Consider the following 19,863-nt stretch of genomic DNA (forward strand, 5'->3'; position numbering starts at 1 on the left):
ATCACATATGAGTGACTGCTTTCTGCTGATTTTGGCTCTTCAGCAAAGACGAGTCAAACGTGGCTGATTTCCATAATATAATGGCACGTTGATCTGCAGGCTCGCTGATACAGAGCAGAGGCTGTCACCGGCTTAGACTCACACTGAAACACTGGAGGTGGACGGAAGGAGGAGTAGGACATGGTCATGGAGTTCTGACTCTGACTATTGTTTCCATCCTGACTGACTCCAGCTTTAAATGAGTCCAGAGAAAAGAAACATCTGAGTATTTCCACCAAAGTCAGACAGTAGCCCTCTTTTTTTTTTTAAACATCTCGGTTTTCAGGATGTCACGTTTTAATGATTCGGTTCATCTTGTTTGTGTTTGAATTAAATTTCTCAGGTGATTTACATGAACTCTAAGGGGTATCCTTTATCGAGTGACAAATTTTGATCTGGATCTGATCCAGATTACAGATTTTGTTGTCATTTAAATTTAACATTGAAAACCTCATTTAATGTATATTTTACATTATATCTTAAACATGCCCCAATCACTCTCATATTTGAAAGTGAGGTGCAGACTGGCACTCACTATCACCTGACAAAGTCTGATCCAGATCTGATCTGGATTGTGGATTTTGTGGACATTTGAATTGAATATTGAAAAGCCCATTTGGTGTACATTTTGCCTTATATCTCAATCAAACGAGCCTCAATCACTCTCATTTGTGACAATGAGGTGCAAACTGACATTCTCAAGGAATAGACAAAGTTTGATCTGCATCTGATCTGCGGATTTAGTGAATATTTGATTTTAATATTGAAAAGCCCTTTCGATCTACAATTTGTTATATTTTAGCTTATGAAAAGCCACTTCTAACAGGACTTTGACCATTGATGTTTTCCTGTCATTTATACTTACCTGGTTGTTGCATACCTGAGTTCTGAGTCTGCGACCGCCATGGACAATATGCCTGTCCATTGCAAGACCATTACCCATTCCTGGGTGGACTGAGACAGTACAGATGAAGTGTTCAAAAGAGTGAATCTTTTTCTAAAGCTATTGGTTCATTCAAAGTCTCAAGCATTTGGAAACTGAATCATGAAGCTGTTTATTTTGTTCAGTTTCAAAAAGCAGAGGTGGATCTAGAGGGATCCACCACCACCCCCCACCCCCCCTTGCAAGCTGCAAACCAAAGGTGTTATTAAAATATGGGAAAGGTCTTGCATGAACAAAGATTGACTGATGGATGCTGTTGCTTGCAGAAATATAAGAGTTCCAGTGTTTAAAATAAAAATTTTGTATTTAAAAAAATACCTAAAGAGTCAGTATTTAACTTCACAGATTGCTTTTGCATGCAGTGAACAGCCTATAAATTTTTTACATTTGCCTTAGGGACACCCAACCAAGTCACAACCCCCCCCCCCCCTTTTTCATCTGAAGCTAGATCCGCCCCTGAAAACCCTCATTTTCTGTATCACTGTGATAATTCTGGAAACAGTTTAAACTCCAAATCCAGCCTTAGAATATTTACTATTTTAAAGCCTGATTAATAACCACTGGGATGCAATAATTCTTTTTTATTCTACGCTCTTAATTCTGTCACCAAAACTTGGACTTTAACAGCATTAATTCAACAGAGCTATAAAGATAAAAATAAATAAATAAGTAAACATCTAGTAAATAAGAGCAGAGTGGAAGTTTTCTCCAAGCGGAATTGCCATTGATCCCAAAAAACAATTCCACTTCCTCTGCTGTTGGCGAGGAATGCTTCCCAGCAAAAAATAGAGCACCAGGGATGTAAGGAGAAAGGGCAGCATGGGAGGAGGAGGAGGAGAGACAGGAGGGAGGGACGTGGAGAGGAAACGCTCTCTGGTGATGCCTCTTTTTCTTCTCGTGCCCCCCATACACCCGACCACTCCAGTCTTAGGACGGTATTAAGCTCACAGAGTTTGAAGACACCATTACACTGAGTCTGTGGTTCTCTGCTCACCTCCTCATCATCACCTGTCATCTGACCATTGACCTACAGCAAGACCCGTCTCAGCAGGACGCCAACACGGACAGTCTTAATTAGAAACCATCAGCTTCCTGGTGAAGAACCCCAAAGGAGACCTGCAGGTAAGTGGCAAAACGCACCTTGTCACAAAATAAAACAGGTCATCTACAGGTGGAAGACCTTCAGGTGAGTAGATGTTGTATTCAAAGGCCTTCAACACATCACAGTGGCTCACTGGGAAACGTGAGGCCGTGAGGAAAACTGTGAGGGGCAAGTAGGTCTTAAGATCTTAAAACTCAGAGCCTTCAGCTGTGTGTGCACATAAAGGCTCACTGTCTCAGCCTAGTCCCAGGGGCTGAAACATCTCCAAGAGTGTGCTCAAAAGTTATTGAGATTTTTATTTATTTATGAGAATATTGTAACAAACAACAAAATCTGAGATGTCTTCACCAAATGCTATACTGATGTCAGTGAAGCAACAGATGAACTTATATGGTCTTTGAACAGCTAAGGTCAGGTTTGAGAGCACTGATGCTGTGCGTTTGGTCCATCCACGGTCCTGATTGCCAACCACCCAGGAAGCCCTGAGCAGCTAATATCATATGGCAAGAGTGGTCTCTCATCCCAGTTTCCATCCCTATTTCAAAACGTTGGAAATCAGACTCAAATATTTTTAAATAGTAGGCAAAATTGATATTTGCCTACTTTGTTATATCCACTTACATAGTATGAGTGTAACTATGTGTGATTCCCATCACACAATTGGCATTTTTGCCACACTTTTCCAAGAAGCTAAAATGGCTATGTTAAACATATCAAAACTGTCTTGCATGACATGTTTTTTTGTGGGTTCCATGTTGTGGAGGAGGATCAGAAGGAAGCTTCTGATAGAGGACGTTGGGTCCCAGTTATTGTATATTGCACCCGCTGGTCCACTTTCACCTAATTTTACACAAAAGTACCCCTGTTTGCATCAATTACATCTGATTTTTTATTTGACATTGTGTGGATCATGATTTGTCTGGATGTTACAAATTTTTAAAACTTTCCTAATTGCTCAACATGTTCTACAGCGCTACTCTGACCACAGATTACACCCATTTTCAGGGCCCATTTTGGGAATCCATTTCATTGTTGTTTTGTATTTTTGTTTTTTGGGGGGGTTTTGCACCAAAATGTAGATAAAGGGATATGAAAAGTATGTAATGGGAGCCCACCCTAATTTAAACGTTTGTCTGTTTGCTCCCCAACTCCTACAACGTTCTTTGGGAGGTTTCCACCAGTCTTGATATGTTCAACCCCTGCAATGCTCTGAAAGTGTTTGTTTTGGTACAGGTGAAACTCAAAGGGGTCAAAAGTTGCATTTATTTGCTTTTGTTGGGGGGGGGGGGGGGGTTCTGAAGTAGATGACGCAACATCAAATATACCATAGGTCCATTGACCATTGGGGTCAATGGTCAACATTCAAGTGTTTCACTCCAAATAGCATCAAATGTGGCACACATATGGAAATGGGTTCCAGAACTGCCCAGCAAAGTCAAATGTGCCAAAGGTCAATCATTGGGGCCAAGGTCATGTCTGCTTGTCTGTTTGTTTGCTGGTCTACTCCTCCCAGATCCTTTTGCTGATTTCTACCAAACTTGGTTGGTCAGTGAAGGTTTACCCTTATACTGCCCTTGAAACATTAATTTGGGGACAAAAAAGTCAAGGAATTTGATTTGGACTTAATGTGGCACACACTAAGGTGGATTTCAGAGTCCCCCCCCCCCCCCCCCCCCCAATAACTCTTGGGCTCTGGTTCAATCTCAGTAAAGCTGAAATATGTACTGGAAAGTACCAAAGTACCACTGTGCAAAATCTGAGTCAGATCTGCCAAGAGGCCTCCCAGATTAACTCCAGAATCCTCAGTATCACAAACATACATACAAAGCTCTACGGCTAATAATAAATAGAATAACCACAATGTTTATTTATGTAACACTTTCAAATCCATCCATCTATTTTCTGAACCTGCCTATTCCAGTTAAGGGTCATGGGGGGTAATCCTATCCCATTAGTCACGGGGTGACAGGTGTGGTACACTCTGGACAGGCCACCAGTCTATAGCCCACTTTCAAATCAAACATACAAAGATTGTGGGTCGCCATTGTGACTCTAGTTCTGAAAATATTTTTAAATGAAAGTAGAAAATACAAGTTAATAAAATAGGTGATAATCATATAAAAACAGAAAACAACCTCTGCATTTTTATCCAAGGGCATTAAATATGGCCATCGGGTGTTACAAAGACTTTGCATCCGTCAGTCTGTCCATCTGTCTGTCCATCTGTCCCTCTGTCTGTCTGTCTGTGCTCATCATAAATCCAGTCCTACTACTTTCTTTAAGACAGACCTTGAACAAGTTCAAAGATGGCTAACCTTGACCTATTTTAAGAGGTTAAAAAGTCACATTCAATTTCATTCTGTTCCTTTTTTTCTGAGGGGCAGGGATGACAGCCAATCAGAGTAGAGCAGCACCGTGATGTCAGTAGCTAGCTGCAAATTCCATTCATTTTTGTGTAAATCTAACCTCTTTGTCATGTATTATGTAAAAGCTAGCAAGAAATAAACGCCTCTAAAACTGAAAAGTTTTCACTTCAACGCCTCTAAAACTGAAAAGTTTTAGAGGCGTTGAAGTGATTTACAAGACATTTCGTGGATGTCAGCGTGCAGGCTAATTTCCGCTAACTCAAAGCTAACTTCCGCTCTTGTCAAAAGCTCGTGTGCGCACACCCTCCTGTAGACTCCTTTAGAACATAAATATTGTTTATGATTGATTGATAGATAGCAGGGCTTTATTGAACATGTACAAATTGTAAGACAGTAGGATCTTAATAATTATTGTAAGTAACAATAAATGTAAAATAAATTTTATATATACTTTGCACTGGATACCAATTAAACAACTACAAACTATAAAGAAGACAATACGTCTGAGGGTATTTTAGCATTGCGTTATATTTAAGTCTCATGGAGAGAATCTTAAAAACATCTGTTGGGGGTTTCTTCACGGATGGAGCACCTGGCAGTTGTGCGGGTTCAGGGCTCCACTGTAATGCCATGTGCGGCTAAACACTAGATCCTCACAGGGCTGTGGGTCTGTGTGCAGGAGCGGGCACATGAAGAGCCAGGCGGCCATGTAAGGTAACAGGCAGAAGATCGTCCCACTGCTTTCTGCCTCTCTGACTGATATGCGGCAGCTTAAATCCACCGCTGAAGCAGTGGCAATAGGTGACTGCTGGGAAGAGCTCTCCCCTCCATCCTGGATCTGCTCTGTTTTGAGGGTCAAACAATCCCTAACTAAGCCTCTGCCACCTAAACACTGCCGTTAAAGTGCATCATGATCATATTTGATCTTAATCCCGGCTCTGAGTGGTGCTGCCATCACTGCCACAGACCTGCAATGAAACAGCTGCTGCAGATCATCTCCACACTTACTAAAGACTAAAAGTATGTCTCACAACATATACTGTAAGCTATAAAGTCTGTGTAGAATGTTTTCATTGGCCCGTGCATGCAAGAAATTATTTTTAAACCCTATTTCTTTGCTTTAATATCTTCAACACCCATAATTAACCTTAACATATTGAAACATTTGAATAATATGACACCTTGAGTGAAGAACTTCACTGTTACTGGAAAGTCCCAATATTTTTGTTTGGTGTTGGTCTTCTGGAAATGTGTTTTGTTTTATCTAATATAGAGCAGCTCTACTTTTATTAATACATAAAGCTGCAAACATGTAGTTTACATTCTACGTATATACGGCATTACACAGCATAGAAAATTATGGAAAATAATATCAATAGACTGATATCTTAGTAAAAGGTGGTTGTATTAAAATTCTTTTTATCTTGAATTTGAAACAGTAAAACTGCATATTAAAAATGCACAGCAAAAGCTTTAATGGTTTATATATATTGTGTGTGTGTGTGTGTGTGTGTGTGTGTGTGTGTGTGTGTGTGTGTGTGTGTGTGTGTGTGTGTGTGTGTGTGTGTGTGTGTGTGTGTGTGTGTGTGTGTGTGTGTGTGTGAGTGTATGTATGTATAGCAAAAAAGGGGTTCATACATTTATGAAGTTCAAAATTTATGGCTGAGTCTAACTACTGTGTTTACATCAAAATTTTAAATAAATGTATTTAATGCTGAGGTTAATCTAAGGATGTACTTCTACCCTGCAGCTCTCATGTTGTTAATATATGTCAAATATAAGTGTAATGTTATGGTACAGATGTAAGGTCAAGCTATTTAATAAAATCAGTAATTGGGCAGCCACAGAAGGTTTTATTTGTGAACACATGAGGATAGCAGGTTCAGAGGCTCCAGCCACCCCATGACCCTTAACTGGAAGAAACGGGTATAGCAAAATGAATGCATTAATGAGTGTAAAGGGAGTGTATTACAACGTACTTTTGTACAATTGCACAACTGACTGCAAACTCTTTCATTTTAATGAGATGACTTATCTAATGTTATAGCTGATGTCATAAGATGCCGTACAGAAAATAGACCTTATCCGTACATTGGAACATTGTTAAAAATGTGGTAATATCAGCAAATATGTGTGTTTTAAACTAGTCTGTATGGATGATGAATGCTTTCTGGAAGACATAAAATGCTGGCAAGTTCCACAACTCAGAATTTCTGAAGAAAAGATAACTGAAAGTTACCAAGAAGGATTAGCTCTGGCGTTGTGGTCACTTATTTTTGTACCCAGTGAGTTTTCAACAGATCAGCTAATTTCAGTGCTCTTCAGCTACATATTTTTATTAGGTTTATAGTTAGTTTTTGCAAATGTTAATCTCATCCCTTTTTATAGAAAAAATATAAAATATTGTTAATCAACACTGCCGGTATAAACAAATTTTAAATGTAAAATACCCATTATGAAAAACTGATCAACAAATATTAACTGACTGCATGATTTTGTTAAGTCTTTTATGTTTAATATCTTAAGCTTGTGTAGAAACTTTATGAAGTTATATTTTTTTTTGGGGGGGGGGGTAGAAATAATAACCTATATAACGTATATATATATATATATATAATATAACCAAAATTCATCTAAAAAACAATACTTATTACTTGTATTTTTCCTGACATTGGCAGATGGACTTTAACTATACACACTCATATAATTAAGCTTTTCATACAGATGAACTTTCCACTGTTCTTTGGAACACACTCGATTTCTGCAGCCTGCACATGCACAAATACACAATTATTAAAAAGTGCTGGAAAATTAAAGCATAAAAGTGAGCTCAAATAATGTTTTCTGTCACAGGAGTGACTGCTTTTCCCTGGAAGTGCTGTGAACGGCGGTGTGAGCACGCATACTTGCAATACAGATATGGTCTATTGTGTTGAGGTGGCTGAACTGCTGGTTTGCTAGCATGACCACTGGCACACGCAGTAACATTAACAGTTATATGAAAGGAGCATATTAGTACTATCCAGGACAACTGACTGGCAAATTATATTGTTTTTTTTTTTGTTTTTTTTGTACAAATTGGGTAGAACTTTATAAGCTAGTAAGCTAAAATGCACAAGAAGTTGACAATTGTATAAAAGGAGTCGGTACTATCCAGTACTGACTTGTAAACTTTATTTATCTGTTTTCAGAAAAACTTGGGTAGAATTTTATGAATATAGATTAATAATTAATTATTAGTAGTATGACAAGAACTGTACTGAAAAGGCCCCAACAGCTTGCTAGCTAGCTAATGTAATTTGGACAATGCTAATAAGAAATTAACAATTTAATAGGAGTGACTGCGATGATGTTCTGTCATTACTAAACTCCAAAACATGCTGCTGAATGACACCAACAATTGACAAAATGAGTGTCTGCTCCAGAGATGTTTTGCCTACCAAGTAGCACAAACTCGAAAAACAGAATGCTAACAGTAATAGCGTTCATTTGTATGAATGGCCACAATGCACATCTACAAATCAGAGCATAATACCAAATACGAAGGAAAGTTTCTTATTTTTAAATTCATAAGGCTGGACAGACAGGTTTCATGGGATACCTACAACATTAGCAGACACTATTTCTGGCGATTGTGGTGCTGTCAGCATTGAATGATACCTTCTAAAGGGCAAGCCATAAAACAAGTATACAACCACATGCCTAAAAGTCGCACTCAGCGAGAAGATAAATCTGAAAGCAACACTCTGTGCGGCACATTAAAGTAATTCAAACAGTGCTTGATGAACCTATAAAACACATACGTTCTGTCAGAAGCACCCAACCCCTCCCCACACGACAGCCCACACCGATTCTTGAGCCACATGAGTCCAGTCTGGTGATTTAGTGTCGTGCTGCAGGCTCAATTAGGCGAACACAAAGCGTTCGTTCTTGTTGGTTTGTGGCACAGCTCTGCTCTGCAGCACGGCGGCGGCCATCACTGCACAATGAAGCACTTCAGTAGCTGCTCTGTTTCTCTTCAGCACCCTGATTTACCGGGCTGCTGTCCAGATCGGACCGGCATGGTGTCTATGCACTTATGTCCAACTGCAAATAAGAGCGATCATCGCTGACGCTTTGATTGACATCACAGTGAAATTAGTCAGATGAATGTGTGACTCCATATGTGCCAAATCTGACTTTCTGACTGCCTCATAACTGAACTGTACATAACTTCTCCATTACTCTGCCACAGATATTATAAACTGATATGACAGCTATGATGGTCTAGATGCAAACCAGGAATCCCAGGAAAGGGCACAAAGTATCACAGAACGTTCCTGTTTATTGCCGAGATTCCATGAGGTACATCGGGCAAAATAACGAAGTGTACTGTTACAGCTGACAAGTTCACAATAATACCTCCGTTACTTCTCCACACACACATTAACGTCCTGGTCTCTGTGTTCTTCGGAAATCATATTGTTTGAAATTGCTTCCTCTGAGTACAGGAAGGGGCCTTCAAGGGAAGGAGACAGAGAGTAAAACTGCTGCCTTCCATTCCCACCACTGTGTTTGGTTGAAGGTTTTGGTGCTGCAGCTACTGTGTTGTCAGTTTGGAATTAGTCAAACGTGAAAACGTTACAAATGCAATGTCAAGCTATGCAAGAAATTCAGTAATCTGAAATGTCCAGATGAACACATTTCAGTAGGAAGTGTTATATAGTCAAAAATGAGTAATCAGTGACATTGTATTTCAAAATATCATGAACTCTCAAGGGGCGCAATTTCATCCGAGATCTGCGAGGGACAATTTCTGGTTTGTAAGTTGTAATCTTTTTGGATTGTTTTATGGGAATCACTCAAAAAAGGGGCACCTTCTGTGCCTGCCGTTGCTCTCATCTTTACCGTGTATTGTCGCGCACCACTTTTCGAACCAAAAATCATTGTGCATTGTGGGAAAATTATGGTACATTTACCGAAACGTGAAGCCACTGGATAAGAGGGTTTGCTTCTGAATCACAAACATTCAAAATGACATGTGACTGCTAGCCAATAAATCATTGTATTTTCCAGACTATAACAATCCATATATAAGATAGACCTGTTTACTGTCTTTTCAGCTAATGATAATAACAACAAACTTGTGAATTATTTATTTATTTGTATATAAGTCACACGTGAGACACAGGACCTCCCAAACTAGTTAAAAAAAAAAACAGTGACTTGTAGTCTGGAAAATATGGGAACAATTATGTAAAGGGTGTGTATTTGTATTGTCCATTATCATATACCTATAAATGATATGGCAATATGATTGGATAAAACACTAAAGAATAAATAGCAATACACCCTTATCGCAGACGGGTAATATTTTTCATACCACCCGAGTAATCAGCCAATCCGGACAGCGGAGCTTGCACCACGATGAAGAGGCGTGGTCAGAGGAACTGTGAAATACTGGCGAGTCACTATTGATCATTTCTTACGTGTCCAACCTCGTAGGTTGATCATTAAAATTAAATTTGTTAGTTCTAAAAGCCATCATAATTATTTATAGGAAAACGTTCTATTTTTTTCTACTAAGATTTGAACTCTGAGTGTTTACACAGGAGAGAAAAGTGAGAAAATGTTAATGCCTGTTTGAGAAAAGTGTATAAAGTGTGTAGTGAGGGGTTTTACAGCCTTAAAACATCTATAATAATTGTAAAAAATAACGCTGACTACTTTGTGGATTTCGCCTATCACCGGTTATTTTTAGAACGGAACTCCTGCGATAAACGAGGGACCATTGTATATGATAAAACTGTTATCAAGTTGTTCACCAATGAATATGGCTTTTTACACCCTTCAGAAAACCATACATTTATCATTTATAAGTACATGATCATATATGATCATATACTTATATATGATATGATCATATACTTATAAAACTGATAATACTGTTCTTCAATCTGCAAATTGTACCATTGTGTTTTTAAAACTTTGTTAGCACAGACTTTTGTACAGTTAGAGAACGCATTATAGCTAGCTAAAATAAAAACAATCAGAAATTTCTTCAGTAATACTTTTTCAAAAACTGATTTTTTTTTATTGTTATGTTTAATTTTTTATTACTGAACAGTGATACCAAAGCCTACAGAATTCACCCACAGCTCTCCAGAACCTCTGAGAGCAGATTTTCATCTTAAATTACTCAGAAATACCTTTAATTATCCATTGCTGTATTTCAGTCACAGTTCAGCAAACAGAATGTTAAGAATCTGTCTCTGAACTCATGATGATGTAATGCTGAAAGGAAGTAGTATTGTATGATGGGAGTATAGACACCAAAATATAATTTTTTGTTCTTGTGGCGGCTTGTGGACTGATGGAAAAATTTACACTTTTGGCAGCGTTTTCCCTCATCAGAGCTGCTATTGTTGACACTGATTAAAGTTGCAGCTGAACTGTAAATGTTTTTTTTTTTTTTGGTATAATTGTTGCTCTTGCCAGGTTGTGTACAGGTGGGAAAAGCCTGCTGTCAGTATTTAGCCGATAAGAACGTGGTGGTTTTTAAACTCTACCTCCTGCTATTGTGGTGGCTGCACTCACTTTCTCCTCCCACCAACCTCTTTGTGATTTTGGGATTTACTTCCAGTAAAGTTCATCAGGGGCTTTGAGCCAGTTACCCAGCTCCCCATTGGCGACCTGTCAGGCCTCAACTGGTCTGACGTTACTGGTATTAACTAGATGACGGAAAACAAGTGTCACACCACAAACTTTTCCTGTGGTACACATGAGCGTATCAGCCTTGAGCATGGACAGATGTGGGATATTTCCTCTACCACATGCTCTTATGATGGTGCCCCCCCACACACACGCGCGCATGCGCACACACACACACACACACACACACGTGCACGCACCCCAATCCTCCCCATCCTCCCTGTTCCTGACAGCAGATTAAATGAAGAACACAATGCTCTGATTTTCCATCTTACTGCCATACATGTAGCGAGAACAGAATTCCGAGTGAGGGAGAGAGGCGGGGGGGAAGAGGGGGGACAGTCATGGCCATTTACACCATCATTCTAATAGATAACACAGATCCAGTGTCAGCCGGGCGATTCAAAGCGCTGCACGGCCGACTCTATAGAAGGAACTGTAGAATGGGAGCAGCTGCTCATAGATGACATGATGAAAGAAAAGAAATTATCTCATTGTCAGTCACCTGCCACACTGTTGACTAGCCTGATTGGTTTGGACAGTCAGGTCAGCAAGTACTTGGACAGAGACAGAGGTTTTTGTAGACCCTGTATGCCACCACAATGGAATGGGAATGACATAATACGTATTTCCCCTGTAAGACAAAGTAAACACGTGGGCACTGATTCAATGTTTTAGATTAGTAATGTTCTGATATTTGCCAAATTTACAGGATTGAGTATCTTAAATTACAAGCAAAAAAGTAAAAATAAAAAAATTGATCCAAGTCTTTAAGTGCACACTGGAGCCATGCTGTGGGCATCCAGATGAATACATTTATTAACAGATTAGTTTTTAGTAAGACAAGGAGAACAGTATCAGGTTGGTATGGGTATCATAGTATTGGACATGAAAAGTGGTATGCCATCCCTACTAAATATAAGGTTTATTGTTTATATAAATCATCACGGGGCAGGACAGCAGTGCATGTGGTTAATGTGCTTGCTTCCAAAATTTGAGGTTCCTGGCTAAAGGCCACCCATCCCTATTCTCCACACACATCTGGAGTTGAAGGGAATCGTGTAAAACATACCAAATCAATATGCAGATCCATATTTGTGGTGATCCTGAGCACAAAGTGAGAAGTTAATCAATTTTCCAGCCAATTTAGACACATTAGGGGAAGGATACATAAAGATTTTTCAAGTCACTGAATATGGACTTCATTTATATCAAGGCAGTTCTTAAAACTGAGAGACAATACAAGGAGACTCGTGAGGGAAGCCACAAGACATCCATGGCAACTCTGATATAAAGAAGTTATATGCTTTTGCAGCTGTGATTAAGGAAACTGTGCATAGTGCAGCTTTTGTCTGCTGTGTCACCCGTTACACAGCTTCACGGTGGACTGTAACAGAGAAAGATCTTCTTAAAAAGGAGATGTAGAATTTCAACTACAGTTTCCCTAGACATCATGTGGGTGACTCCAGCCTAGATGTTATCTGTTTTCGTGTATTAAAATTCTTCAAATGTTGCATCCTGCACGCTTTCCCCAATCTCAGCCACACAGGACTATAACTCCATAGATGTCCTGGATGTCTTGGTGGCTTTCTTCATTCATCTGTCTATGATGCTCACTCATTTTTTGAGAACTGTCTACTCTAGACATATTTATCAAACAATATCGTACTATTTATATTTCTTAAGGATTGATGGAAATGACATCCATGACACATTCAGTGACGTAAATTTTCATGTATCCGTCCCCTGACTTGTCAAAACAAAACTGGCTGAAAAAGTGATTTATATTAAAAGTAATCTACAATTATTTAGTTAAATTACTTAGTCTCTAAAAATGGAGGAACTGTTTATGGTAAACCCCTTGTGATGTGCTGTCAAATTATTACTTTTATCTTCTTCGTTACTATCATTAGTGCAGCAGATAGTCAAGGTAATTGTGCATTTTGTGATAAAAGCATGAAATTTGGTGTACATATAGGTAAAGGCGTTCCATCCGGTTTTAAAAAATCCGAATATGACCCCTGGGTTACTCCTTTTCTAACCCGAATATCAGGTCATATAAACATGCATTGGAATATCCCCATAGAAAGGAACATTATTTTGTGTTCTGCGCATGTCCTATCCGCAAGGAATCGTGGTCTTTTGAGTACGGCAACTACTTGTATGCAGCGCGAGCAACCCACCGGACACCACAGAAGCAGCTGAGGTAAACAAGCATGGGGAAATCCAGACGCGGCAGCACAGCACCACACTTTTGGAGCGTGGAGGAAACCGAGTACTTCACTAGTATCGTGAAAGACATGAATATAATGTCTTTTATTGACGGTAGAAGGTACCAAGATAGCGACATTTACAAGAAGGTGGCTGAAAAGTTACGCGAGGCAGGATTTGCACAAACGCCATCAAGCACCGGTGGAAGACATGCGTCGCTGTTTAGATGGGGATATTCCAAATGATACCAATGACCATGTATACAGGAGTAACTCTGTCTGCTTAAGCATGTAAACTGGTTATTCCTAATGATTCAGAAACCGGAATATTGACCTTAACCCGAATATTAACGGCATGTAAACGTAACCAGTAAAGCTTCTCCTTGTAACAAAATGTACAATCTAATAAAATGCTGAAAAAGTGAAGCACTGTGAACACTTTCTGGATGCACGGTCAGCCATCTCTGAGCTGTAATTGAATGAATGAATGAATGAATTAATGTTTTCTTCAGCACGCACAAATAAAATCTCTCATTTACAAAACAAGTCAAGAGAAAACAAAAATTAAAACACTGTACAAAACTCAAACAATTTACCAACTTAGTGCGGCTGAAAGGGTGTGAGCAGAAGCTTATAAACGCCCACCCCGTACATCAGTTTCTGTGTACAAACAAAAATAAACATGAAAAACAAATGCCAGTCAGTAATGTAACACAGTGAAACAAACAAAGTAATACAACAAACAAAAATAGCCACAGGCAATTTACTTAATTACTCAAACTATAACAAGTTAATATATTATTTTTATACAGTCTTTTAAAACAAGCCAATGTACTAGATACTTTAATACAATCTAAACAATCATTCCACACTCTAACACCCTTTACCGAAACGCAATGACCTTTAGCAGTAGTTTGAATCTTTCTTCTATCAAATACCAAAATTCCATGCAAATTATAACTGGATTGCTCAGTGACAGTTTCATTTGTCACACCTGATGCACGTCAGTGGTCGCCGGCTCGCTGGAATTTGCTGGGTTTTCTTAACCTCTTAATGATGGCGATCATTTATGGTGTCCATAAAACTGTCCAGTGAATGACCTTATAGGGTCCTTCATAGCTGAGACACAGCAGTCTGTTTCTGCCATGTTTGGCTCTATAATGCACAGACAGAAGATAGATGGAGAAATGGGATTCACACTTTGAAATAGAGCCACATCACACAGGCGTCCAGGAAGACATCGGTGCAGCGTGGAGATTGTGTGTCGTAAGTGTTATCTGCAGGTAACATGGCTGTGCAGCCTAGACCAGGTTGCAGCAACACATTACGGGTAGAGCCAGACCGATACTGAACTTTGGGGGGACAAAACGATTCCTAACATTTCATTATCAAACCCATACGACAAAGAAATGGAAGTGAGGCTTGATGTTTTACAGCTTAAACATGAACTCTACTATAAATAACTATAAATATAACAAAAAACAAGCCAACATACGTCCCACTGCCATCACACTTCCTTCACTTGGATTTGCAGTCACTGTGTCGCAACGTTCAGCATTCGCATAAAATAGATTTCGACTGTTTTGGTAACTCCTAGCTGGTGGCACAGTGAAAACATGTCTGTTATTGCTATAAAATGCCCTCTGGTTGAAAATGAATGTCAGCTGTTTGCTTTGCATTTGCCTCTTGTAGTTAATGTGACCAAGGGGTGACAGGGTCCCAGCCATGCTTGATAGTACTGTAAATGATACCTCTGCTGGACAAACGATGACACCATTTCCAATAACTAAAGTGTTTTTCTAAATTGTTTATTCAATAAAATATATGTTTTCATAGCTACAAAAATAACACAGATACCAATATGTTAGTGAAAGGCTCAAATTTACCAATATTACTGGCCAACCGATATATCAGTCGGGCTCTAATTAAGAGGACAACATCTCTTCGAGATTTGAGTCTCCCTTGAGATTGATAGGCTTTGGTCTGTCATGCATAATGTGAAAAACACAATGGAACATCATCATATTGAATCGGTTTTCTTTAAAATGGTGCCTGACCTGGAGAAAACAATAGAACTGCATCAAAAGTTCAATCAATCTGTTAGAGAACCAAAAGAAAATGGTTACCATAGAAGCTCCTCAGTTCTTGATAAAGTGCATGAGAGCACGTAGAAACTTGTAGTTTACAAATAATTCAAAACCAACACGGAGGCTACATATCTAGCAGTCTGGGTGAAAAGCCTGATGTTGAAATTTCACCAGGAACCACAAAGACATGTCACTCAGTTACTTATATTCCAGTTTCTCTGATGAGGTTTAAGTTCATGACAGAAAATGTGTGAAGCCTAGCTTTTTTGACTTCCAAAAGCCAGCCTGACAGAAGTCATCTGAGATCTCCAAATGTCTCTTCTGGTTAATCACAAGTCTTTGCCGTCTATTTTCCTCATATAACTTCATATTTGTCTTTCCTGTCTATTCACTCTTTGTGTCTCAGGAGTGTTTCAGCAGTAATGGGGGACTGGAGTCTCCTGGGAAACTTCCTAGAGGAGGTCCAGGAACACTCCACATCTGTGGGGAAGGTCTGGCTTACCGTCCTCTTCATCTTTCGCATCCTGGTGCTGGGCACAGCGGCCGAGTCCTCCTGGGGGGATGAGCAGAGTGACTTCCTGTGCGACACACAGCAGCCCGGTTGCACCAACGTGTGTTACGACAGCGCCTTCCCCATCGCCCACATCCGCTACTGGGTGCTGCAGATTGTCTTTGTCTCCACACCATCCCTCATCTACATGGGACATGCCATGCACACGGTGCGCCAAGAGGAGAAATGCAAAAGGAAGGAGCAAGAGCAGAGAGAAGAAGCTGGGGGAGACCTACAGGAGGAGAAGGAGTATCTCCAACAGAAAGAGACCAGGAGCGAGGTGATATATGACGGGACCAGCCATGTTCGTTTGAAAGGAGCACTACTGCAGACTTACATCCTGAGTATCTTGATCCGCACGCTGATGGAGGTGACGTTCATCGTGGTGCAGTACATGATCTACGGGGTATTCCTCAAGGCACTGTACTTGTGCAAGGCCTGGCCTTGCCCCAACCCTGTCAACTGCTACATGTCTCGACCCACAGAGAAGAACGTCTTCATCGTCTTCATGCTGGTGGTGGCCGGCGTGTCTCTGCTCCTGTCTGTGTTGGAGCTCTACCACCTTGGCTGGAAGAGTGCTCAGAGGTGCATCCGCAACAAAGTTCTCCAAAAGAACAACTGCAGAGCTGTGACCATTCCAGCATTGGAGCCCCAGACTCCTCCACGGCCCTCGGTCTCCTGCACACCCCCTCCTAACTTCAGCCAGTGCCTGGCACCTCCGGGTTCCATCAACACCATTACCTCCTTGGCCTCACATCCCTTCAACAACAGGATGGCACTCCAGCAGAACTCGGTCAACCTGGCTACCGAGCGACATCACAGCTGTGACAATGTGGAGAACGAAACAGACTTTCTACGGATGAATTATGACCAGGTGCCAACCGAACTCCCCAACAGCTGCTCACCATCATCACTTCTACACTCAGGCTACCTGAGGGACAAACACCGCCTGAGCAAGACAAGCGGAGGCAGCAACCGGGCCCGTCAAGATGATCTGGCAGTATAAATTTATAGCATAGTGTGAGTGAGGTTTGGATCACTGGAACCAAAGACAAAAGAGAAGACTAAAACGCTGATTGGCAGCCAGTGAGAAGACAACAACTATGCAAAATTTTAAGTTTGACCACAAAGGAAAGACTAAAAATCCTCACTGGAATGGATCGAGAAAGTGATGCTGGAGTATGAATGTTGTCTCTCGGTCCAAAGTTTGAAAAACTGAACTGCAAAACAATCCATTAGAACAGGGTAGCAGGTGTGACACCTGATAATTGCACAATGCATGCATGTTTGAAGAGTGGGCAGGTTAGTGCCCTTGTTTCCAGAGCAGAAGGTTCCGGGTTCACTATCACCCCTGCCCATTCTCCATGAACACTCACTGGCCACTTTATTAGGTACATCTGTTCAATTGCTTGTTAACACAAATAGCTAATCAACCAATCACATGGCAGCAACTCAATGCATTTAGGTATCTAGACGTGGTGAAGACGACTTGCTGAAGTTCAAACCGAGCATCAGAATGGGGAAGAAAGGTGATTTAAGTAGGGTGAGCAAATGACCCATTTTCCCTGGACATGTCCTGGTTTCTCTGAGAAGCCAATCTGAATTTGTGTCTTTGGTATTTTGTAATAACACAATTTTCTATCAATACAGAGGAGGCATACTTTAAATGTATTGAAATTATAAGGCATCTTTGAATAAACTTCGAGTATCTCATTACCGGGATGAGTGTCCTGGTTTATTGGTAGTCAAAATATGGTCACCCTAAAAGTGACTTTGAACATGGCATGGGTGTTGGTGTCAGATGGGCTGGTCTGAGTTTTTCAGAAACTGCTGATCTATTGGGATTTTCACACACAACCATCTCCAGGGTTTAGAGAGAATGGTCCAAAAAAGAGAAGATATCCAGTGGGTGGCAGTTGTGTGGATGAAAATTCCATCTTGATGTCAGTGGCCAGAGAACGGGCAGACCGGTTTATGAATGAGCAACTGCATGATGCCATCATGTCAATATGGACCAACATCTCTGAGGAATGTTTCCAACATCCTGTTGAATCTATGCTGCAAAGAACTAAGGCAGTTCTGAAGGTAAAAGGGGGAACCCGGTATTAGCAAGGTGTACCTAATAAAGTGACCATGAGTGTAACGTGGAGCTGTGTCAAGAAGGGAATCTGGTGTAAAACTTGTGCCAAATTAACATGCAGCTCCATATCGGATCTGCTGTGGCAACCCAAAGTGGAAAAAGCCAAAAGAAATTATATTATATATGCATATTTGAGGAGTAAAAGCCAAAAATATTGAGTGTGAAAGATGGTGCATGGTGTTACTTCACATATTGATGAGTAAAATTTGATACATATTTGAATTTCATTTCAATAATGCAATTAAATTACAGAATACATTACATTACTGCTTAAAGCTGAGCAGCAAAAATACGGGATGAGAAAATGGAAATGACATACAGGAAACTGTGAAAACGAAAAGTGCCTGCACATAACATCAAACGTTGGAATTTTTTTAATTTTCTTAATACATGTATATACATTTTTGTAAATAAATCTCCAAAACAAACCATATGTGGACTTGCCAACAGAATTGCATTTTATCCGCCTGTCCCACTAAAAAGCAGACATAATCAAAAGGGATTATTAAAAAATTGAAGTTTTCAGATTAAAAAAATATTGTAGCAAACATATTAAAGACGAAGCGTTTGTGCTGAAACAGTGACAGAATGTAATGTGTACTTTTCAAAGGAGTTTAATGTTGTGGTTCTGTTTGGATCCTGGTTGTGAGATGTAACCACAAGGTGGCGATATTCATATTGCACTTACTTTTTATTTTTTCTCTTGGAGCCGCCGTGGAAATAACGACTTTTTCATGTGCAGTTATGTTTCATTTGATTGATATGACTGCAATTCATGTCAGGTATGTTTTATCGAAAAATGATTGTGTTTTTAATTTTATTTAATTTTATTTTTGGGGGGGGGGGGGGGGGGGGGGGGGGGGGGTTGGCGAGCAAGAGACTTTGAATTCTACGCTTCATAATTATCACCAATACATCCAAATCAGCAGAAATGGGGGGGACCTGTTCTACAATGTGTGTAACTTTTTGGTTCTTTCAAAAGGATCCTGCAAACAAAATGCAATAAATGTAATTCCATAAATCAGCAAGTATGTGATTCTTTATTAAATTGTTATTTGTCACTTGGCAGTTGTCAACGGCCTCCTGTTGTGTTTGTTGTTTGTTTTATCAAAGTATATGACTGTAGACATAAACTATATATCACGGGACTCCAGTAAATTGGTTAGAAGTAAAAAAATTAAGAGCAGCAGCAAATAATAATAATAATTCTGAGATACTATCAAATAAAATAAAATTTTAATTTCCACCAAAAGGCTGTTTTTTTCCGTCAAAATTTATTTGTACATGTGGGTTCATCACTTTATCTCAAAAACATCTGAAGAGACATCAATGAAATGAGAAAGAAAGCTGGTTTTATGATATCACAAAGGACAAAGTTTGGTTCTTAAAATAGTTTCACATAATTTTGTAATATAACATTACACCTATTATTGCAAGAGGTTTCATTTAATTATCATTTCAATTAGAGTATATATATATATATATATATATATATATATATATATATATATATATATATATAATGTAAATCTGTAATACTTTGCAATCTTGCGCAAAGGTGACAATGGAGTGGTAAATGGTAGATTTCAAGTTTAAACCTCTCCCAAAAGTGATGGAAGAAGTGAGTCCTTGTGATATTTTGAAGTACTTGGTCTATGGTTTCAAATGAAAATGAAACGGGACAAAATTGTTGAAACGTCATTCAATGATTCACTGTTTCACATGCTTAATGCCAT

At 39.6% G+C, this 19,863-nt stretch overlaps 1 protein-coding gene across 1 annotated transcript; it reads left to right on the top strand.

Moving 5' to 3' along the window:
• Window positions 1–1,946: 1,946 nt before the first annotated feature.
• Window positions 1,947–17,215, top strand: gja5a (gap junction protein, alpha 5a). Its single transcript, XM_034185970.1, has 2 exons — window positions 1,947–2,104; window positions 15,844–17,215. Exon 2 carries the CDS (start codon window positions 15,860–15,862, stop codon window positions 16,991–16,993), a length of 1,134 nt encoding a protein of 377 aa, XP_034041861.1. The 5' UTR covers window positions 1,947–2,104; window positions 15,844–15,859; the 3' UTR covers window positions 16,994–17,215.
• Window positions 17,216–19,863: the final 2,648 nt, after the last annotated feature.

This window comes from Thalassophryne amazonica, chromosome 14 (genome assembly GCF_902500255.1).
Source record: "Thalassophryne amazonica chromosome 14, fThaAma1.1, whole genome shotgun sequence".
In the NCBI taxonomy this organism is placed as follows: domain Eukaryota; kingdom Metazoa; phylum Chordata; class Actinopteri; order Batrachoidiformes; family Batrachoididae; genus Thalassophryne; species Thalassophryne amazonica.